A 25,338-nucleotide genomic window follows, 5' to 3' on the forward strand; every position below is an offset into this window, starting at 1 on the left:
CTGCTTTGATACGTATGTCATGTAGGCCTTTATTACTAATTATACTGTTAGACGTCGTGAGAATAGCGATATATAAATATGTAAAAATAAATATAATATCATGTAAGTTATGACAGCAAAACTACAAGACATGTTTTCATAGTTCATTAGTGTTTTCTTTATTTTATATTTAAAATTTTCAAGGATTATTTCAACTTGTGTTACACCCCATCAACATAAGTATACCTCCATTTGGTGCAGAAGATGATAAAAAAGATATATATCAGAGATAACTAAAACCATAGCTTAAAATGTTCAAATCTTTGGGATGATGTTTGATATTCCATAAAAAAAAAATATGAAGCAGGTTCGTCTGACAAAATACTTCATTGAAGCTTGGACAGTCACGTGAAATTTATGGTTCTTTACAATCTGCAAACAGGAATATAAAAAATAACAAAAGATTAGTCTGTCGATCATTCGTTAATTAATTAATTATATTGATTTGCATATAAAGAGAAAAATAATATAAAGATGGTTCTTTAGGAAATGTAAAACCAAGTTTTACTAAAAATGTCATCCATTCTCTGTTTTTGAGAAGCTAAGCGATTCTAAAGTGTTTAAAAGTGTGTGCCGAACAGTGAGACCCACTTTTTTGTACAAGTGTTCTGTTTTTTATCATTAACGTAAAAAAGAGGATACTTAATGTAACAGATGTCCCCTCAAACACACTTTAATACAGAAGTGAAATTACATTTGATTTAACAGCACTATTAACTCCAGTCTGTATTCTATAGTTTCGAATAAACTAAAGTTTCGACGCTAGCGTATCTTCACATTCGTTCTGTATTGCATATATTCTGATTAACATTAACCGTATCCACTGTTCTGATTAACACTTTACATATATATATATATATATAATGACCCACGTATTATATACGTCACACCATACTTTGAGTCCAGAATACAAATATATTACCATTTTGTAGTGCGTTCCTATATTAAGTTCTAAGTATTTTTTAGTATCATATTGTCGTATAGGATCTAAGATGAAGTAATACCTCTTCTTGCTGTCGGGTATTTTTTTTTAGTTGTTGTTGTAATCAAAAATACCTTACAAATGCATATAACTCTCAGCACGTTTTCCTTACAGTTAAAGACAGAATCTCAACACATTCTTAAACATGCTAGCATTTGTAACCGAATGTCCGAAAGCCTTTTGACATAATTAATAGTCTTTACTCGTTACTCACTGGAAAAATAAGAATAATGATACAGGGATGGACGATGTTCCATCATCCAGTAACTTAGATGTTAATACAGACACTAAGTCAGCTTGTATCTTTCCTTCCTTCTTAAGCACAAAAGCACACAATTAGCTGTGTCAGTTACGAAATCAAACCCCAGTTTCAAATTATAAGCCCATTGACTAACTGATGAGCCAATATGGTGATTAGAGCACTCTCAGGGTAACAAGACAACACTTTCCACTAACAAGAAAACTGCTTACTTTAATAGAACAATCTGCTATTTTTAATGTCCATTATTGACATGTTTGGCTGAGACAGAAGAAATGGTACCCGTAGTTGCTGACAAAACACGACTACATGCTAAAAGGTTTTATTAGTTGTTAACACTCTGATATAAAACCTCTAAAAGGTTTTATTAGTTGTTGATATAAACCTTCTTTACACCCACCATCTTACATAAATCTTAATGATGGCGTATAATAAACTTTCTACAGCATATCAAGATCCCTTTGTAGGTTAAGAAGAGATATACATATATATTCAGAGTAATAGTCAATATTATAATACTTACAACAGACTTCACATCTGTCTTCGTCACTATTATCTCCACAACCGTCCAGTCCACTACATAAAATAGCTGTTGATCGACACTGACCACTGTTGCACTGGAAAGTTCCACTAGGACAAGTGTCCGCTATAAATGTGAAAAAAAAATATTGAAACCGAGTTTTTGATAATTTACAAAATTGTCTTTTAATTTTCAATCTTACGTCGGTTGAATGTGACAGTTCCTAGCCTCATCACTTTATAACTTTTAAATTACCTATTACATGAGCTATTTGTGTTTCCTGTGTTGTACAAACACTGCATAGTGCACTAACATTTAGAATTAAACAAAAGAAAAACAGTAATATTACAGTTCATAACCCTTAGTAAATCATAGCGAACTTATCAATAGTATTACAGTTTATAACTTGTAGTAAATCATGCTCAACAATAATATTACAGTTTATAACTTGTAGTAAATCATACCGAACTTAACAATAGTATTATAGCTCATAACCTTTAGTAAATCATATTGAAATTAACAATAGTATTACAGTTTATAACCTTTAGTAAATCATACTGAACTTAACAATAATATTACAGCTTATAACCTTTAGAATCATGCTGAATTTAATAAAATTGCGTGCTTTATTCGATGTAATTTTACACGTTAGTTGATGAACTGTTTAAATTATTCCAGCGTAAACCACAACTAACATGAATTGTATCCAATGTTCTGATTAACATTAATTGTACCCATTGTTTTGATTAACATTAATTGTACCCATTGTTCTGATTAACATAAATTGTATCCACTGTTCTGATTAACATGAATTGTAGCTAATGTTCTGATTAACATGAATTTTTATCCACTGTTTTAATTAACATGAATCGTATCATGTTCTGAAAATGAACTAATATTCGAGTTGTTTTTATTGATTTAAACAGAGTTAAAAGAGTTAAACGATAAAAAAGAAAGATGGAAAATATACATATAAAACTAAGCCTTAAAACCGTTTTATTTATTTCCTCGCAAAAAATCAGGAATATTTTATACAATAAAATAGTATTAGCGCTATTTATAAATCTATACATCAAATAATTGTAGACTTTTATCTTCTCTACAGTTTACCAATTATAGCTCACCGATAAGTCTAGGGGCTCACGATGCTAAAAGTCGGGTTTCGTTAGCAACGGTGGGCAGAGAACAAACAACCCATTGTGCAGGTCTGTGCGTAACGAAAACCAAACCACTTAGCAATTACAATAATCACAGTTAAGGACAAAGTAAAAAAAAAAACTGACCTTGAGAGCAGACTTCTGGCTTCTCGTCGCTTCCGTCGGTACAGTCTTTGATGACGTTACAAAAAACAAACTGCGGAAGACATTCACCGTTGTCACACTGAAAGGCGTTCTTGTCACATGAAATGCCTACAGTGCAAATTACACGTTGAAGAGGATAAAGTATTAACAGCCTAAATAGTTTTCACTGAAACAGCAACTAGATCTCCAACATCAAAATGCAGGCATAGCTTTGTATAATGTTGAATGTAATACCTTTCATTCAGAACTAGAATTTTCGATATCAACATGAGCATGTTGGCAAAAAGTGTCAAGTCGGAGACCTCTGGAATTCTAGTATAATCATCTATAGTATGCTGACGAGAGAAAATACTGACAGACAGTAGTGTAAACCACTACAGAGGCTTTAAACAAAATAGTGAGATTGACTGCTACTTTTATGGCACGCTCACAACTGAATATGCAGAGCGTGATTAGCCATATCACGTCTTGAATCTTGGACCCTTTGATTTACAACTGTAGTTGTTAACCACTTTAATTTCAGATTTTTCTCTTGTTAAAATTTGCCTCTAATGAATAGCATTAACTGTTTATATGATTCCTTACCTTTATAATACCTGGCTTAAGTAACATAACCAATTTATAAGAATTCTTACCTTTGTAACACCTGACTTAAGTAACATAGCCAATTTATAAGAATTGTTACCCTTGTAATACCTAGCTTCAGTAACATAAACTATTTATAAGAATCCTTACCTTTGTAACATCTAGCTTGGATAACACAAATTATTTATAAAAGTCCTTATATTTCTAACACCTGGCTTCAATAACATAAACTATTTATAAGAATCCTTACCCTTGTAACAGCTAACTTTAATAATATATATTATTCCTAGGAATCCTTACCTGGCTTCAATAACATAAATTATTTATGAGAATCTTTACCCTTGTAGCACCTGGCTTCGTCACTACCATCCGGACAATCCCATTTCTCGTCACAAACAACTGATTTCGATAAGCAGGTCCCGTCGTTGCACTCAAATGCTTCTGTGGCACATCCTGTAAAGAAACAAATCCACAAATAAATCGTAGATCGAGTGTGAAGGAATTACTAAATCGATAACTGGTATTGTGTAAAATTATTCTAGTGTTACATTGTGAGATTACAAATGGGCAAACAGGTCACGTCGATGTCCATTCTCAACGTGATCCTGTTATTTTAACACCTTCAACCTATTCCACTATTTATTTTGGTTGATTTCATGTAATTACGTATGAGATAAGACATTAAACTCTTCTGAAAAAAAAAAAACAGTTAGTAACTCTGACCCTAATGATAGGAAGAAAGGAAACAGTCAGAGATGTCTATACTAAATATGTATATCTGTAAATTATGGTTAAAACAAGTATTTCGTAAGAAAACGATTGACAGCCCAAACGGAACAACTTATATTTACACGCTTATAAAAAAGTCAACCGTATAAATCAGCAATCAGGGGTCTAAAACCGAAAATACTTTTCTTGGATGTAGTTACATATCTACATGTTATGTAGTAACCTACAGAAACCAGTTTAATACAGCCCGATAGAAAAACTTATAACCCGAACACTTTCCAAATTTGTGCATTTTTTTCTTCAGCGGTGTTCTACAGGGTATCCCGTAAGTCTTGACCCATCGTGAAATATACACAATGTTTTTTTTTTATTTCTTTATTATTCATACTAGAACTATTAACAGTCATACACATATCAATTCTTGATATACTGTGCCATCAAGATATTTTCTATCCTGAAATACGTACAATTAACATCAGAAATGTGTTTATTTAAGTTGAAGATAATAATGTCTATTCTCTCTGTGGGCACAGACTTCTGGGACTTTCTGCTCATAAAAACCCATTAAAGTCTTGCGCATGGCTGCTAGCCTATTTAGATTTTAGGCATAAACATTGATAAACACCCAGACAAAGAACACAAGTAAAACAAAGAAACACAGATCTCTTACTGTAGAAACTAAAGCTGATATTATTAACCCTAACCCTGTCTTGAGCATCATATGTGATGCACAGAACATAATCTTAAAACACCTGGGTATCATATGTGACGCACAGAACATAATCTTAAAGCACCTGGGTATCATATGTGATACACAGAACACAGTCCAAAAACATCTAAGTACTATACGTGAATCCACACAACATATTATTAAAACACCTGAGTATCATGTATCATGCACAACTAAATGTATTTGATATGCAGCTGATCCGTGTGAACCTTACAACAGAAACCGGTTGTTCTGGTTGAGTGTGTAAGATTAGAAGAGAGCTTATTATGAACATAATACGTGACATTTAAAGCATGTGTGAATGATGATAATTTCTTTCACGCAAGGGAAATTGTAAAACTAGGACTTTTAGTTACTAAAACTCTACTTTAGAAGGATAAACGTCACTCGCTCCAGACTTATAAAAGCGGAAGTTGCAGTATTTAGAATTGTGTTTCTTTTGTTCTTTGATTTTGAATTTCGCACAAAGCTAATCGAGAGCTATCTGTGCTAGCTGTCCCTAATTTAGCAGTGTAAGACTAGAAGGAAGGAAGCTAGTCGTCACCACCCATCGCCAACTCTTGGGCTACTCTTTTACCAACGAATAGTGGGATTGACCGTCACATTATAACGCTTCCACGGCTGAAAAGGCGAGCATGTTTGGCACGATGTGTATGCGAACCCGCGACCCTCAGATTACGAGTCGCACGCCTCAACACGCTTGGCCATGCTGGGCCTTAGAATTGTGAAGACTTTCCATTCATAAGCTAAAGCGTACGTTCAAAGTGTGCGCTAGACAATAGTTAACAATTTTTTTTGTTGTTAAAGAGCAAATACGTACGCAGTGAGGACAACTAAGTCTGTAACCACCCTAAAACAAATATGTTGAACAATATCTGATCGTATTATTAAAATAACTATGCTCAGATAATATCATATGAGCTTAAGAAAAAACACGCCAGATGTCGTCATTATTTTGTCTATGGTAAAAATATTAACCACACTGCAACCCTACTGGTAGTAAGGCATTAATCGTGTAGAACTATACTATAACCCTCGGTATTCACGACGAGAAGAGTACGGCTATATCGTCAAATTAACTATATTTATTTCTGTATTAAAATATATGGAATTGGGTACTTAACAAAAGGAGTGTTAATAAATCTTTAAAAATATATTGAGCTCGAACATCTTATCAGCATCATGCAAATCTCATAAAACGATTCCTTGAATAAATTATTCATTGCAAGATATAACCACAGAGTCTACGATTTTTCAGAACATTGGTAAAACCCGTTTCATTTACTATATGAATATTTAAAGTGCATGACTTACTTGATGGGATGCATTCTTTCTCATCACTGCCATCAGGACAGTTGTACTGTCCATCACACACAAAGAACCACGATACACATTGACCAGTCCTGCACTGGAAGGTGTGATTAAAGCAACCTAGTGAAAGATTCAAAATTCACAATAATGTATTACCAATGTTTCTCTGATTTACTGATGATTTCTGTACTGTCACGAAAAAAGATTAAAGAAATAGGTGTTGTTTCTTATTTTGTGTATCCTTCACTAAGACTAGTTATTTGTATATCTTTGTGTCTCTAATTGTTGCACTTCACTCTTTCAGAGCCGTTGTCTTGATTAAAGTGAGATACTTAACCTGTATCTATGGTTCTATTTTAACTTTAACCCCTTTCCACTCTCCCCTCTTGTTTTGTGGTAGAAACAAATGTTATGTTTGTACGTGATACTCATGACTATCGTTACCACACCTCAACCCCCCCTACCATCCAGGCCCGGCATGACCAGGTGGTCAGAGCACTCGACTCGTAATCCAAAGGTCGCAGATTCGAATCCCAGTGACACCAAACATGCTCGCCCTTTTTGCCGTGGGGGCGTTATGATGTGACGATCAATCTCACTATTCGTTGGTAAAAGAGTAGCACAAGAGTTGGTGGGTGGTGATGACTAGCTGCATTCCCTCTGGTCTTACACTGCTACATTAGGGTTGACTAGCGCATATGTGTAGCTTTGTGTGAAATTCAAAACAAACCAAACCCTCCCATTCAGTTAGGTTGCAGTTAGTCTAAAAGCTTATAACGCTAAAATCGGGCTTAAGTACTCGTAGTTGGCACAATATAGATAGCCCAATATGTATCTTCGTGCTTACCAATAAAAGAAACAAACCATATAGCGCACGTTTTTTTATTTCATTTTTGGAAACCGTAAACAAAACTGTTGGTGTAAATCAAATATTCGTTTTTTTTTTAAGTTAAGCGTAAAGCTGCACAAATGTGCAATGTGTGTTCTGCCCACCACGGATATCGAAACTCGGTTTCTTACTTTGTAAGTCCGCAGTTATACTGCTAAAAGGATTGACTGTCACATTACAACACCATCAAAGCTGAAAGGGCTAGTGTATTCGGAGTCTGGTTTATATTCCGTCACATCCAGAACGCTAGTCGAGCATCATAACCGCCAGATCGGGCAAATCAAAGACTTATCTTTCATTATATTAATATTATGAGTCTAAAGTTTGTATGTTTTTTCATGTATTTCTAAAACTCATAATGCCCTAAGGCATCTTAAGTGCTTCTGCGCGAAAATGTGGTACTTTTCAAAGCGTATATGTGTAATTTTCGGTGTAATGTTGTATAATTAATTGTCCGATAGTAAACAAAGTTTTCATTTTTCCAGCGATTGTTATATTAATCATCTGCTTTCACTTTGAAAAATTAGATTAATTTAATAACCTTTTATCATTTGGAACTCGTCCATTAAAATACCCTAGTTACGATACGTAAATGTGGACTTAAATTGAGGTCCGATACCTCTTATGCTCCCCCCAGTGGCATAGCGGCATTTCTGCAGACTCACACTGCGAGAAACCGAGTTTCGACACCCGTGGTGGGCAGTGCACCGATAGCCAACTGTGCACTTTTGTGTTTAACTACAAATAAATAAATAAACCCTCCTATGGTAATAAAATATTTATAAAGTGGTGAGAAATTTCGATTTTATTAGAGCAGGTAAATAAAAATGATGGCACAGGTCATTCTGGACAGATTTGCAGATTAATATACGAAACTCATAATACGGTTAATTGTACCCAAACATTCGGGCTAAAGTGACTCAACAGCATGTTGCGAGCGACTCGAACTCGAAACCAACGGACTACGAATCCAAACCACGACCGCCGAACCAGTCTGCCCCAATTTTGGGGTTAACGTCCAGTACTAAGAGCAAAATATGTGTTTTTAAGCATGCAGATTAAAATTTTAAATTCCTTATAGAAGTAATTAACATGATTTTGTACACCCTAGAATAATGTTTTCAAATGTGTTTTTTTTCTTCGAGCATTATCTACACTTAGGATCTTTTAAAATATATTTTATGGTTTGATAAAATGGAATATATATGAACGATATGTCTTATATCTTATGCTTGCTTTGTGGTTATTTTTACAAATTGGATAAATCAAGTTCTTAAAGACATTCATACTCTTGACAAACTTCAGTAACACTCCTGGTACATATTAATTTATTAGAGTTGTTTCCAGTTTAATTGATTTGTTCAACTTAATTTGTACAGCCTAAACATATAAAGTTCATAGCAAAATAACCCGTCCCGGCATGGCCAGATGGTTAAAGCACTCGACTCGTAATCCGAGGGTCGGGGATTCAAATTTCCGTCACATCAAACATGCTCCCCCTTTCAGCCGTGATGGCGTTATAATGTAACGGTCAATCCCACTATTTCTTGGTAAAAGAGTAACCTAAGAGTTGGCAGTGGGTGGTGATGACTAGCTGGCTTTCCTCTAGTCTTGGACTGATAAATTATGGACGGCTAGCGCAGATAGCCGTCGTGTAGCTTTACACGAAATTCAAAAACAGCCACAAACCATAGCAAAATAAGTATTTGTGCGTGATGTGGCATAGCCTGGTGGTGGTTATGGTTTTTGACTAGCATTCTGGATGTCGCGGATCTAAACCGCTCACACTTTTAGCCTTGGAGGTGTTATAATGTGAAAGTTAATCATTTTATTCGATTAGAGCAGCCAAATAGTTGGCAGTAGGTGCTGCTGACCAGATGCCTTTTCTCAAGACTACCACTTCAAAATTAGGAACGAAAAGTGCGGGTAGCCCTCGAAAGGCTTTCTGCAAAATTCAACAAACAAACAAAATATTGTGTATTGACTACACTACAGAATAATATTTCATCTAACAATGTAAACAAACTTGTACTGTGAAATACAATAGCAACGGTCGATTTGAGAGAAATAAAAGCAATATGGGAGTTGGAGTTGTATATCAAGACAAAGCATTAATATCTTAATGTATATACAAGGAGTGACCAAAAAATTCTAAGACTTCACTTTTATTCTAAAGAATAATGTACATACATAAGTATTGTATGCTATCTCCCCAAGTTTGTTCCAACGTTCTGCAATTTTCGAAAGCAATGCTGGAAGTCTTCAACTGGTATGCGACTAAACTCTGCTTTCACATTATTATGGATGGTTTGAATGGTATCAAATCTCTTTCCTTCGGATTAATTTTAATTTTGGGGAACATAAAAAAATCAAACGGGGCAAGATCAGGAGAATATGGGGTCTGTGGTATCACAGGAATGTTTTTTTCTCCAAAAATTCTTGAACAGACACAGCAGTGTGTGACGGTGCGTTGTCATGGTGAAGAAACCAGTGATCATTCTACTACAGCTCGCGGCGGTTTCTTCTAATTTTCTCCTTCAAGCGAATTAAGATCTCTTTAAAAAGGCCTGGTTAACTACCTTTCATCTTAGCGACCGTTTCCTAAGTGGACGATATCGACTGTCGCCCAGAACGTGGTCATCATTGACCGATTCTCGGCCATCTTGGAAACGTTTTATCCACTGATAAGTGACCGCCTTACTTAAGCAATCATCACCAAAGACAGTTCTTAACATTCGAGGATTTCTGTCCCTCCTTTACCATTCTTCACACAAAACCTGATGCAAGCACGTTGCTCTTCATTTCTGTTCATTATTATTGTATCAGAGACAAGAGATACATCTGTCTTTGAACACGTTTTTCGCAACACTGGTATAAGGTCTGGAGAAATGGCTTGTTCGTGAGGTAGATCACTGTTTGTACTTTGTACAAACCTCAGCGAAGCTCACAGTCGCTGTACTAGCACATGCAACAGAAGTCTTAAAACTTTTTGATCAGATCTCGTGTAAAAAAGTGTTTCGTGTTACATACCTGTATATGAAGAGTTACACCTGGAAGAATTCGAGATACACTGACAAACTCCATGAACACAACTACTGTAGGGGTCTCGAGCTTGACACTGATCATTAGACTGGCAGCTTTTGCCAAGCGAAACAACAAATGTTTCGTCGTTAACGTCATTCTTAGCTTCGTTCTTCTCGGTTTGTTTTTCGTTTGCATTTCCTTCAAGATGCAAAGCGGTATTTCAAAGATAAAAAATTAAATTAACAAAACATAAGACAATTTTCTGTTTTTTAAAGTCACGAAAAATTCATTTGAATAATACACAAAACGAACCTTCGATGTAAGTTTGGCATTGCTATGGTGGTATATAAATATATATATATATATACACACACACACACATATATAATTTTTTTCTTCTCACTTTGTAATCAACTTATATCGCAAGCGGAGTAGACAGGAAATTAAAGAATTTCCTAATACCGTGGGTATCAAACCCCGAATTCCTACCAAGAAGAGACAACGATTTACCTTTTCCTGTCCTTTCCTACAGATACACATAAAATTTAGAAGTTTTTGAGTGTGGTACATTGTTCTATAGACTTAATTTTTTCTCTAGATGTGAAAATTCAGATTGGTCGTGATTTAAACCCGTGATTCTGCTAAATCAGCTACATTAGTCAGATTCAAATCAGCTAGCCCTTGAACAAGGTTTTCAATGATTAAAGCGTCTGTCTGCTAAATAAAAAATATTCCTCCTTTTGTTACTTTTCACTTCACGGAAGAAAATCTTCACACAAACCAAATGTTACCAGCTATCTTCAACTGTAGTTTGATAAGTCAGTTTCTATTCCAATCTTCTTTGCCCCCCAGTTGCACATCGGTATGTCTCCTGACTTACAACGCTCGAAACGGGGTTTCGATACGAACCAACCCGGCATGGCCAGGTAATTAAGGCACTGTACTCGTAATCTAAGGATTACGAGTTCGTATCCCGTCACACCAAACACGCTCGCCCCTTCAGCCGCGGGGGCGTTAAAATGTGACAGTCAATCCTACTATTCGTCGGTAAAAGAGTAGCCCAAGAGTTGGCGGTGATGACTAACTGCCTTCCCTCTACACTTTCACTGCTATATTAGGGACGGCTAGCGCATATGGCCTTCTTTAAAAACATCAGTACTATATACGAGTCACGCCCGCGTGTACTCAATACATAATGTTATTTACAGCCGCGGAAAGATCACTTTCCATGTCGGTTTTCTATTATTACTATAATATTATAGTAATATGTTACATTTCTTCTTCTTCTTCTTTAGGAAAAATACACAAACTGCTGCGTGGTCAAAATACTGGACTACTTTTAATGAGTGAATGAATACATCTAATAATTTGTTGATTTCTTTTTAAGCCCAGAGCTACAAAACTGGCCAATGAAGCTCGAATTTTAGCCTCATATTTCTTCAAACTTGCTACTAAACCACTGGGGCTATTTCAAAGGAGTCAGAACTTTTTCGAGTTAATTATGGAAGGGTGATAATCCATTTTATCGTATAAAATATTATCACTTTATCTCCGATGTATCGCCTGCCTTCCACATTAGCAGAAAATGGCGTAATTAGAAAAATTTCGTGCGAAGAACAATTTACCGTTTAGGACATGATAAACATTGATGTAATTTTTTTATCAACAAGAAAAGTTAAACGTTTTCGTTGAGTCAAAGTTTACCTTTCTCTATTGGCTTACAGCTTTTTCCCTGGTTTGCAGCAACGAAACCGTCCAAACAAGAGCAAAGGGAAACGCGATCTCTCAGTTTGCAGAAGGAACCAGGCGTCACGCATTCTTCGTCATTTGAACAAGCACTGCCGAGACCTGAAATTACAACACCGACGTGTTCTATAAACTGTAGAAAACTATTGGAATAGTAAGAAGACAAAAGCAATTTTTCACACACACACACAAAAAAAACTAATGTTTCATGAAGATGAAAATCCGACTTGATGGCTGATCTTTAACATACATTTTAACCTAGAATTTGAATTAATAATCATTTTAGGTACTTAGTTAGAGGCTTCGACGACAAACTTTTGCTCTGCAATTATTTGGGGTACCATACAAGGTTAAAAGAAACACAATATGATAAGATCTCACTTTAAAATCTTTCATGACCTTTTGGCTGATTAAATTTTCCCTTACAGTTGAAAACAACTAAGAAATATTACTAAATGTTGCCAGATAGAACTACTCTCGTGTTTAACTGACTTAAAATGACAGAACAATTGGCCTACGTGAAAAAGTATTACACAAAACCTCACACTAATAGTGTGTACTTCTTCAAAAACAGACTGTCCAGTTTGTAATTAAATATGGACCACGTTTCGGCACACATTTTTGCGAAAAGATTGCTAGCGGGTCTGTAACTTTTACTGATTACATAGTTCCCAATAATGTAAAAAAAATGTATATAAAAATGCCTTCGACGTTATAATAAGCACCCTCTGTATTTCACCTGAAACGGAGTAATTTAACCCATTGTTTGGGATAATTTCTTTATAATAATTGTGGTAGCTGCGAAAAATGAAAGTATTAAACATGATGTAATACGTAGAACTCATTAATAACGAAATGAATAAAAGAAAATCAGTAACTAAAGTCTTTGTCTAATATAAAAACTTAATAGTTAATTCGCGCATGTAAAACGTACATTTTTGTAGTTATATAGATATGTTAACATTTATTTTCTTTTAAGCAGAGGCCTAATGGTATTTCTTTGATTTGCTGATCCAAGTTGTGCTTGATGAGCCTTGAATAGGAGAAACTACAGTTCACAGCAGAGGTCACAGTCAATCAAAGAATGCATTAGGGCTCTACGTCACAGATTATATTTCCAATTTCACCTCTAGTGAAAAAAGAAAATAAATATAATTTCTACACGCATCTAGTGACCGCAAGACGTAAGAATTGATTTTCCTAGCTATCGGGCCAATTACTGATGAATGAATATAAACTTCTTCCAACGCTCAAGAACCAGTTTAATAATCAAGGAAGGAGACAGAGATCCAGGTGTACCTGATCCTCCACGGCCACGTGGCTAAAGAATAACCTAATGAAACAATAAAAGAATTATTTAACATCTATATATGAGGTCTCATCAAAACGTTCTAAGGCTTCTTCTGTTATACATGCCAGTAAAGAAGCAGTGAGCTTCACTGAGATGTTTACAAAATACAAATAGTGATAAACCTCACGAACAAGCCATTTCTCCAGACCTTATACCAGTGTTGCGAAAAACGTGTTCAAAGACAGATGTATCTCTTGTCCCTGTCATAATAATAATGAACAGAAATGAAGAGCAACGTGCTTGCATCAGTTTTTGTGTGAAGAATGGTAAAGGAGGGACAGAAATCCTCGAATGTTAAGAACTGTCTTTGGTGATGATTGCATAAGTAAGGCGGTTACTTATCAGTGGATAAAACGTTTCCAAGATGGCCGAGAATCGGTCAAAGATGACCCACGTTCTGGGCGACAGTCGATATCGTCCCCTTAGGAAACGGTCGCTAAGATGAAAGGTAGTTAACCAGGCCTTTTTAAAGAGATCTTAATTCGCTTGAAGGAGAAAATTAGAAGAAACCGCCGCGAGCTGTAGGAGAATGGCCACTGGTTTCTTCACAATGCACTTTCACACGCTGCTGTGTCTGTTTAAGAATTTTTGGAGAAAAAAACATTCCTGTGATACCACAGACCCCATATTCTCCTGATCTTGCCCCGTTTGATTTTTTTCTGTTCCCCAAAATTAAAATTAATCCGAAGGAAAGAGATTTAATACCATTCCAACCATCCATAATAATGTGAAAGCAGAGTTTAGTCGCATACCAGTTGAAGACTTCCAGCATTGCTTTCAAAAATGGCAGAAACGTTGGAACAAGCTGGGGGGTGATAGCATACAATACTTATGTATGTACATTATTCTTTAGAATAAAAGTGAAGTCTTAGAATTTTTTATCACGATTGATTCACTGTATAATAAAGAATAACGAATGCGACGAAACGCCATAATATTATTCATATACTTAACATAATTTATGTTACTGTATGGTGAAGCAAAACAGACTCAAAACAACATAGGTTTTATATTTAGTTTTGTTTTACATTTTTATAATTTTCACCGGGAAAATGTAAGTGATAAAAACTGTACTATATTTTTCAAACGAGAAATAATAAACACAACTAAACTAAAATTGTCAATAAAAAATCTCACCAGGTAAACAGCGTCGATCATCCCTTACCAGATAACCTGCCGGACACCGACACTTGCCATATATCCGTGGAATAATATACTTGCAAAAACTGTGCCTGCTCGCTAGGTGGCACTGCTCGTCTTTCAAACAATAATCGTCAATTCTAGCGGCTGTTTTGGTAAGGAGAAACATGCAGTGACTATTCATAATTTGAAAGACATTGTTTTCAATTTACTTAAAATCTGACAAAGAATACAATATCTACACAATATTTTTTGTTGTAGTTTTACTGTTACATATAAACCGACAAAATCAAACATATAAACATGCCTTTTCCTTCTTAGCACACGCAAATCAGAGTTTGCAGACAGCCTTTTCTAAAACTACTGTATGAGATATTGATACTACTACATTTTTTTTATCAAGCTATAAGTAATTCAGTAAACTACCAGTAAAAATATCAGTGTCATGGTATCTGAAAAAATGATATTTAAAGTCAATCCGCTAACGAAACTCTTATCTCAATGTATTCTCGTGTACTATCAAATAAAGTTTTTACTACAGTAAGTAACATGATGACACTACATAATTTTGAAGTCGTACGACTAATTTCTTAAACATCGACATAAACTGCTGTTAAATATACAAAAAAGGAAATCACGTATGAGTAGATGGGCCACTTATAAACAAAGACCGTATTTCACGACAAAAAGTGACCATCTGCGAAAGTATCAAATCTTCTTTGGTAAATTCTAAACACGTTGGTTTTAGTTACGTTGTAAGTGACATTTAATTACTTTAAACACATACGTTAAACACTTTATACATATTAAAAAGCTACAAACTCACGTGGTAGGCACTTGTCGAATCTCAGTGGAAGAAAATTAGGTTCACATCGACATTTGCCTTTTTCACAATAACTGTTACTAACCTTCATTGCGCACTGTTCATCCATTGCACATTCAAAACCTAAAAGTGAGGCTAAACAAAATACAGATTAGCACAGTTTTGTATGTGGTAAATGGACTTCGCTTAGTAATAATATAACCACATAAAACGTATGTCTAAATGTATATTATAATAGATATAATTATAATCTATATCGTCAAGAGACTCGTCACATTTAGAAACAGCATAACTTTATTTTTATGCTGTTTTTAATCAGAATAAAATTTCTCGAAATCAAAAATAATTCCCTTATATTGGAGGATATCAAACATTAATCATATCTCTTGTTTGCCTAATTCAGTTTCCTTCTCTGTCCGTCAAGGTAAATACTTCTAATAGATTAAATAGAAGATAGCATACACGAGATTTGTCTAACTACACGTCCTTAATAATTTATTAAGTTTGATATTGGCTCACATACGTGGCTCTTAACAGTGACCTATGACATCTTTCTGAAATAACCTTTTAGCCACATGTTACTTTTGTTACAGACAAGAAGGAATAATTGAGTTCACCAGTTGCACTCACCATTTTTCGCTGTTTGACTTTTGTAAAAAGTCACCCGTGAACAGTTGAAAAAGTAAAGGAAAACCCACGTATGCTTAATTGCTTTATCTAATCCTGCAACCAGTTTTTCTTTACAAGTGGTACTATTTGGTGTAAGGTAATTATAATATAGTTAATTATGAACTTTCTAATCACACTTTAATGCCAATTGTAATTGAAATGTTTAATAACATAATATTAAAAACCTTACTTTTAATTTTGCCTGTAGTTCTGGATAGTGAGGAACACCATATTATCTGTATAAGCAACAAAGATGAATTAATTTTTATCACTGAGCACTCATTTATTTGCGTTTTCCTTCTGAAATGTTTCAAAACTTAACCAAAATTATAAAAAAATTACGACAACTTACAAACAACAAACAACAGTTAGTAGAAGGAGACAATGAAATGCCTTATTCGTACAAGATTTTGAAATAAACAGCCTTTATAAACGCTTACGATGCCTGATTAATTAAAGGAATTTATTACTTGAAGATTATTTTTAACATAAAAATAACATGACCATAAAAGCTATACGTTTATTAAAATCTGGAGTTCTATTCTCTCTCTCTCTATGTATATATATAAATTTGCTAAGCTCAAAATACGTCTGCCTTCTTACGCTCTCGCCAACAAACTCCGGGGGGGGGGTCTATTTCCGCAATGGTTTGGTTTTTTTGGTTTGTTTTGAATTTCGCGCAAAGCTACACGAAGGCGATTTGCGCTAGCCGTCTCTGATTCAACAGTGTAAGACTAGAGGGAAAGCAGCTAGTCATCACCACCCACGGCCAACTCTTGGACTACTCTTTTACCAAAGAATAGTCGGATTGACCGTAACATCATAATGCCAACACGGCTTAAAGGGCGAGCATGTTTGTTGTGACTGGGATTCGAACCCGCGACCTTCGGATTACGTGTTAAGTGCCTTAATCACCAGGCCATGCCGGGCCTTTTCCGCGATGGACACGGCAAGTAGCCCAGTGTGTTTTTGTTCTAAAACAAATAAATAAATCGTTGTTTTAAATTGTATTATTAAAACGTTGTATCAATTGAACAAATTTTCACGTACGTACCAACGCAAATGGTTTGAAACCTTATATTTCGCATACAGTGAATAAACTAAATTATTAGAAGTAGTCAATTTTATGTGAATGAACAACAGTATTGTATCTTATAAACACGTATTACTGTTAAGCTTTCGAGATGTGTAATCGGTTGTATTATCATTAACTGGTATAGAAAAATGGAAATAATTGTAGAAATACGCAAGCGCTAGGCCTGATGAAGTGGGTTTTATTGGCCGTAGGCTTTTCTACTCATAGAAGCCCTTCTGTCCGTGCAGTACGTTTATAGTCATAGTTTGAGGCCCCGTAATTAGTGTGATGCGCTGGGTGGGCTTCAGCTCGGTAAGCCCATGCCTTAATTCGGGATTATACAAGAGATACATAGATAGAAATTACAAAACGAGTAAGTAGCGGCAGTTGAATGTTGGCTTTATTAATAATACGAAACTTTATCATAATAAATACACAAGACCGAAACAGTTGCATAATGTACTGTTACTTTGTACGCGTGGCCTCTAAATTACACTGAATTTTACACCCTATCTTCGTGCTGTAATATAATTCTATAAAAGTACTCCAATGTCCGGTCCCTCCGTCCCAACACACACGTTCAATTCACTCAAATTGTCTGGTCGTCTTTAGAACAAACATGCTCACCCTTTCAGCCGTGGGAGTATTATATAGTGACGGTCAATCCCACTATTCCTTATTAAAAGAGTATAACAAGAGTTGGCGATGGGTAGTGATGACTAGCTGCCTTCTCTCTAGTCTTACGCTACAAAATTAGGGACGGCTAGCGCAAATAGACCTCATGTGGCTTTGCGCGAAATTCAAAACAAACCAAACCGAACCTTTAGACCTTCAGACGTTTTGTTTTAAAAAAATTCTATGCAATCTAAAGAATGTTCAGATTCGGAACATTGTGTGTTTTGCTGGAAGGTGAATATCTATCTGATAAGTTGTGTTCCTGAAGGAATTACAGTTGTGTTTCTAAGGAAATTACAGTTGTGTTCCTGAGGGAATGACGGTTGTGTTTTTGAAGGAATTACAGTTGTGTTCCTTAAGAAATGATAGTTATATTCCTGAAGAAATAACAGTTGTGGTGCTGAGGAAATGGCGGTTATGGTCCTCAAGGAATAACAGTTGTATTCCTCAAGGAATGATAGTTGTGTTATACAAGGAATAACAGTCGTGTCAATTAAACCTTTGTGCTAATGTGTATCTTTCTGTTTTCGATATAGCTTTTACACCTGTACCTATAGCAGACTCATTATCAATATATGTACGTCGTCTAGAGTGTAAAGGTCATCTGATATACTTTATATCACTTTTGGATAGTTGGAGTTATTCATCCTTCTCGAACACTTCTATTATTAATAGTGCAAGTTTCACGTAATGTATTCAAAGGGCTAAATAAATATCTTGTTATAGCATGTAGTTATTTTTTTCAATTCTTCGCATAGAGTTTCTTTGACCAATCAACACTTTCATTGTGAATGTAACATACTACTACTACTGGGCATAGTATGATAAGATGTGCACTTTCTAATTGGCTGTATGACAAAATAATAAAGAGTAGTACTCCCTTTATTTTTCCATAACGTTTCTATGATACTTTTAATACTGTATATTGCATTAATAAACATTCAAATGTAGGTAGAAGCATCGTAAGATTAATGTACACTTATATATATTTTGTTGTTGTTGAAATTGTACTCAATGATGCCTGTAGATCCAATTTAATTCCGGTGTAAAATTTTCCGACAAGAAAATCCGTTTCGTCTCTCTTTTATTTTTATATATTTTACATTATTGACAATTTTTAAAGCTCTCTTTGGTTGTTTTTACAATGGATTTCCACACCAAGAAGCAAATGTTTCAGACAATTTCACCGGAACGACAAGATAAAACAAGAGAGACTCTTCTGTTGCAATCTGCATATGAAAAGTTATAAAGAACCTACGTCTGTTTTCTTGCATAAAAGGCCCGAAATGGCCAGGTAGATAGGCATTCGACTCGTAATCTGAGAGTCGCGGGTTCGAATCCTCGACACACCAAACATGCTCGCCCTTTCAGCCGAAAGTGCGTTATAATGTTACGGTCAATCCCACTATTCATTGGTAAAAGAGTAGCCCAAGAGTTGGCGATGGGTGGTGATGACTAGCTGCCTTCCCTCTTGTCTTACGCTGCTAAATTAGGGATGACTAGCGCAGATGGCCTAGTTTGCAAAAGATAGATTACTAAAACACGTTTATAAGAATAAACATTTTCTTTCTGGAAAAATTCAGTTGCAATTCTTAAGATCGTCTTGTTTCCCACATATCAAACTTTAATATAACTTGAGTTGATACATTTTTACCACATACATTTTTTATTATTTTTGCTCTTTTTAATACTCTTTGGTTCTTTAAATATGTGTGTGTGTACGTTGTTTAATATGTTCAGTTGAACATTCATATATTTATTTTCAGACCTACTTTCGAGCAAAATGAAGGTGGGCTATCTGCTGTTTTTACCACTGGGAATCCAACCATGGACTTTAGCGTTGTAAGTCTCTAAACTTATTGTTGTGCTATCGGAGGTCTTTTAGACCTTTAGTGGAACACTAGTAAGCCTAAAGACTTATAGTGCTAAAATCAGGCTTTGATACCCGTGGTGAGCGCGCACAAATAGCCTATTGTGTGGCTTTGTGCTTAACTACAAACAAACCAATTCATCTATTTGTTTTACTCAGTTCTTAAAAACCTGAGGCCAATGTACCCTAGCAGACCATTTGTTCTTATACGCGGTGCAAATGGTAATGTATAAATATGTAAGAAATTAGTGCTAGCAAAATAGAATATGTATATATTTATATATAAGTGAACTTTTTAATTAAGAAATTCACACCCGCGTCTTTCTTTCTTCAAGTTTTATACAAGGCAAAGACTTTCCTCAGGTAGTTCAAAACTCAGTGATTACGTTTATTCAAATTTGAAAACAGAAACATTAGTTTCTATTGATTAATAACACAGACCTATAATTCAAAACTCCCTACAACTCATCACGTATGCCTTACATTTATTTGTTTTATGTCTAAACACAAAGCTAGAAACTGAGCGTTCATATCACGGATATTAAAACCCAGGTTTTAGAGCTATAACCTTTAGATTTATCGCTCATCCATTAGGAGATATATCTCAGATATGTATAAGACTATGCGATCTTTATTAATTAATATCTTTGTATAATAAATTGTACGCCTTATGGATGAGAGAACAATGTTTTATGCTGTGGATTTTTTTATAATACTATAATTATTATGGCAATGGGGTCAAGCTACTAGCAAAGATATTCTTAAATATTATACACCAGTAATAAACGGATCTTTGTTTCGAAGTTTCAATGACTGTATAGTTTACCTTCGCGATCGATTATTAAAAGTACCAAAGCATGTTACAATTGTTAAGATCACTGATTATTTACAAAAATTGTGTGAAAAGAAAATGTTTGGTTACTTATTACTGAAACAAAATATGGAAAAGAATTTCATAAACTACACTAATTCTAAGGTTAACAAAATATTTTGAAAAATAAAAGCCACATTTTTTATCACTTTTTTATTTCACTGGAAATATTATATTCGGGAATATAATGACAGAAGTAGGTCTTATAAAAATTATAGCAGATATAGAAATATACGGGAAGATCATGACCTAAATAGGTCTTACAAAAATGATTACAGATATGGAAGTATAGGGGAAGATCATGACCTAAATAGGTCTTACAAAAATGATTACAGATATGGAAGTATAGGGGAAGATAATGACCTAAATAGGTCTTACAAAAATGATTACAGATATAGATAGTAATCGAGAAAAAATAGGAAGAATTTAAGAATCTGTTTAGTTAAAACGGGTTTATTTATTTGCATCGCTTTTGTTAAAAGTTCATTCGATCTAGGCTTAAATTTTTGTGACTTACCGAAAGAAGCAATGACCGTGTAGTCGTCCTACGAATAAACAATTTCGAGCCTGGCCTCATCTTGTTCATTTGATTAAAAAAAAAACAATATTTATAATGTTAAAATGGGATGGAACTGTATGGACAAAACACCTTCATATCTGAAATTTCTATATTGAAAAAAAAACAAAACGAAACTGCACTTAGTTCACAAACCTTTGACTAACTGTCACTAAATCAGCTTTTAATGTGTTATTTTAAATATCGTCTTAATTCTACTTAGCACATAATCACTGTTACAATATAAAACATTTTTTGTTTCTTTAGAGTTTCTGCACAAAACTATACAAGGTAGCAGACTGGTTTTGAAATGATAAACTAATAGAAAGGCAGCTCATCAGCAGCACCCACAGTCAACTCTTGTCTAATAGGATTTTAACGTCAGTGTTATAAGGCATACACTGCCCCAAAGCATGGTGTGCACTCGTACAACTATGTTGTATTTAATTGTTAGATCTGAACTATGAAAACACACTGACACAATATGATGTCTTATTTAGTAAATCAGAGCTGTGAAAAGGCACTGACACAATATGAGGTCTTAAATGTTAGATCTGAGCTGTGAAAAGGCACCGACACAATATTATGTTTTATTTATCAAATCAAAGCTGTAGAAACGCACTGACATAATATGATATCTTATTTATTAAATCAAAGCTGTAAAAAGGCACTGACATAGTATGATGTCTTAACTACAAGAATAATTTATTCCCAAATAATATTAACTATAAATATAAAAAAATAAATTAAACATCCGTGAGTCTGATTAATAAGCCTACATTTAAGATGTGTTAGGACTATAAGACGTGTTTAAAGTAATGTGCAAAAGGGTTACGCATTGGATTGAATTAAAAGTCGTTTTACGTTGTAATAACTTGTCCTCTTAGTATATGATTTATCGTCGACTTTTTACCTGTTATGAATGTAAATGACAAATTTATGCTTAACACTAAATGACTATTCTCTCCCTCTTACACTAGGACACTCACTCTCCCTCATATAGCCTGGTTGTTAAGACACTCATTTTGCAGTCTGAGGGTCGTGGTTTCCAATCTTCTCCTTGAAAACGCTCATCCTTTGGAACGTGAGAGTGTTATAATGTAACAATCGATCCTGCTTTTCATTGGTGAAAGAGTAGCCCAAGAGTTGACGATGGGTAATGTTGGCTGTCTGCTTTCCCTCTTCTCTACTTTATCACTTCAAAATAATAAAAGGCTAGAGCATGATAGTTCTCGTGTAACTTCGAGCAGAATTCAAAACAAACTAAATTAATCTCTTTAATAAGGCGGATATTTTTCTTAACATTTAATAGTGTGTAATGTGCTTATAACTCTCGCACATAGGCCAAGTTTGGTCGAACTTTGTCCAATAATTTCAAAATGTATATATACTTTCACAAAGCCAATTATTCAGCCTGAAGCTAACTAGCATCAGTTGTATCACTGAGTGATAAAAATTACTTCGCAGAATATTGTTTTGACTTCATATCTAAAACTTGGAGACTAGAAGAAAAAAAAATGTTTACATAAAAATAGCTTTATAAAAATTCATCGCTCTTCTAACAACTGTAAACCAATAGAGGTTTTCGTCAGTTGATTCTGGATGCTAAAAAATGTATATCTCAAAAAAAAAACAATGTTCTGGTTGACTGATATTACAAAAAAGCCAACGTTTAGAAAGCCACCTATTCAAAAATTTCGAAACTTGTCCACTTTCGGCAAGAAGACTCTAGTTATTACTTTCCTCTCTAACTAGGCCTTGCTAAACAAAAACATGGCGTAATTATACTTAACCACAACGTTTTGTACTTTTATTATTCTGTAATAAATCTCTTCAAGCCACAACCTTAGAATGTTTTTCAGTGAACATTTAGAATGTTGTCAGTGATTCTAAAACCATCTATCTCTGTCAGACGTAGCTTCTTAGAGAAGAGGGCGGTATCTAAGTCGGCTTTCCTAGTTCTTGTACACAAAATCAATGGTTCCTTGGATTATTAAAACACGACACTATCGTTTATTTAGTCATGCTTAGCCACACGGCCATCAATACATATTTGTTTGGTATGACATACCCGAAATACAAACGATTAAAGTACCTTTTCTACTCGAGTGACTTGTTCTTAAAATAAGGATTCAAGTTTGGTTACCTTTGTTTTCTACTTTTTTTTGATTGAGCAGGAAACGTTTTATTCGTAACACTAGTGCAGACATGAAACGGCCCGGCATGGCCAAGCGTGTTAAGACGTGCGACGCGTAACCTGAGGGTCGCGGGTTCGCATCCCCGTCGCGCCAAACATGCTCGCTCTTTCAGCCACGCTGGTGTTATAATGTGACGGTCATTTTGTTAGTAAAAGAGTAGCCCAAGAGTTAGCGGTGGGTGATGATGACTAACTGCCTCCTCTCTAGTCTTACACTCGTAAATTAGTGACGGCTAGTACAGATAGCCCTCGAGTAGCTTTGTGCGAAATTCAAAAACAAGCAGAAATAAAACAGTTCGCATTCGGATATTACCAGAGGCATAAAGTATATCATTCGATCTTTTAATTCGGGTATAGCTATAATGTCATTGGAAATGTATTAAGTGAAACAAGATTCGGAGGTTTGTTTATATTTTTCTATTCAGTTTTCACCAGTGCAGTGATAGAAACCAAAGGCTACAGACAGTAGAAATTCTCTATTTAATTTCTATATATATATAATCTTTTTATAAGTCACTTTCTCACTGTAATGAAACATTTTCTGTTTATATAGAAATCGATCTGGGGTAAACTAACGAGTTAACGCAAGGTTTTTGATATAGTTACATCACGTACTTTCTTGAAAAAAATGTCGATTTTTATGTTCCTAGTCCACTGAATCGGATTATAACAGTTTTAATAACGTAAACAAGCACCACCACACAGCTGTGATGTCCACGATGTTACTATATTTTCCACTGGTATACCTTTTGTAGCATGGATATTTTCCACTAGTATATCTTTTGTAGCATGGACATTTTCCACTGGTATACCTTTTGTAGCATGGACATTTTCCACTAGTATATCTTTTGTAGCATGGACATTTTCCACTGTTATACTTTTTGTAGCATGGACATTTTCCACTAGTATATCTTTTGTAGCATGGACATTTTCCACTGTTATACTTTTTGCAGCTTGGACATTTTCCACTATTATACCATTTACAGCTTGTACGTTTTCCACTGTTATACTATTTACGGCTTGTACGTTTTCCACTGTTATACTATTTACAGCTTGGACATTTTCCACTGTTATAACCTTTAATGCTGAGAGATTTTCTCCTTTGATACACTTTACATAAACAGGAATCAGAAATCTAATACGTAAATAAGGCATTCTGTAAAACATAAAAATGTATCCAAAGTAAACAAGAACTATAAATTTAAATCAACAAATCAAAACTCACTTTCTTGCAACGACAAATCACCGGAATTTATCACGTGGGTAATTAAATGTTCAAACCGGACGGGATCTCATGGTGCTAATAATCTGGTTTCATATCCCATAGCAATCAGAGACACAGATAGCCTGTTGTGTAATCTTATACTTAATAGCAACCAAACCGATCAACAGCCTTAACCGCTAGGTGTCGCTCCGCACATGGCTTAGGTAACTAATTATCCATATAGTTAAACATTGCAGTTTTATTATCTTATTTAATATTGTATTTACAAGCTAATATTAGTTGGATGAAAATTTGTTTATTTTAAGAGTAGGGTATAACAACAAACTATTAGATTTAAGAAGGGTTTAGTTTATGTTCAGGATCTTTAGTTTAGTCTTGTCAAATATATGTATGACTCCAATAAACAAGCATAAGAAGCAGAAAAATAGCATTTCCGAGTTAGGTATACTCGATAATTGAACAGAAAAGGAATTTTAAAAAGTTATTCCTTACTAATATTTTTAGCCATTTCTGTAAATGGTATCAAATTATCGGGATTTAACGTTTTTCCCCCAAAGTTATATCTCATTTCTTCTGAATAATGGTTTGGTTGCTTTCACACAAAGTTCCATAAACTGGTTACCAATTTTTTCGGCTCGGCATGGCCAAGAGTGTTAAGGCGTGCGACTCGTAATCTGAGAGTCGCGGGTTCGCATCCCCGTCGCGCCAAACATGCTCGCCCTTTCAGCCGTGGGGGCATTATAATGTGATGGTCAATACCACTATTCGTTG

The 25,338-nt window shown here is 34.9% G+C and overlaps 1 protein-coding gene across 2 annotated transcripts; it reads right to left on the bottom strand.

Annotated features, from left to right (window-relative positions):
* Positions 1-24,702, bottom strand: LOC143246123 (uncharacterized). Of its 2 annotated transcripts, XM_076492340.1 has the most exons (12): positions 24,568-24,702; positions 21,107-21,166; positions 16,289-16,334; positions 15,433-15,564; positions 14,604-14,753; positions 12,074-12,217; positions 10,376-10,567; positions 6,460-6,576; positions 4,026-4,139; positions 3,084-3,209; positions 1,804-1,926; positions 20-411 (listed from the first exon to the last, which is right to left on the bottom strand). In XM_076492340.1, the coding sequence occupies exons 2-12, from the start codon at positions 21,164-21,166 to the stop codon at positions 395-397; spliced, it is 1,221 nt and encodes a 406-aa protein (XP_076348455.1). In that variant the 5' UTR covers positions 24,568-24,702; the 3' UTR covers positions 20-394. The 2 variants fall into 2 exon arrangements, with proteins under 2 accessions (XP_076348456.1, XP_076348455.1); XM_076492341.1 differs by lacking the exon at positions 6,460-6,576 and having other exon boundaries at positions 1-411.
* Positions 24,703-25,338: the final 636 nt, after the last annotated feature.

This window comes from Tachypleus tridentatus, chromosome 3 (assembly GCF_004210375.1).
Source record: "Tachypleus tridentatus isolate NWPU-2018 chromosome 3, ASM421037v1, whole genome shotgun sequence".
NCBI lineage: Eukaryota > Metazoa > Arthropoda > Merostomata > Xiphosura > Limulidae > Tachypleus > Tachypleus tridentatus.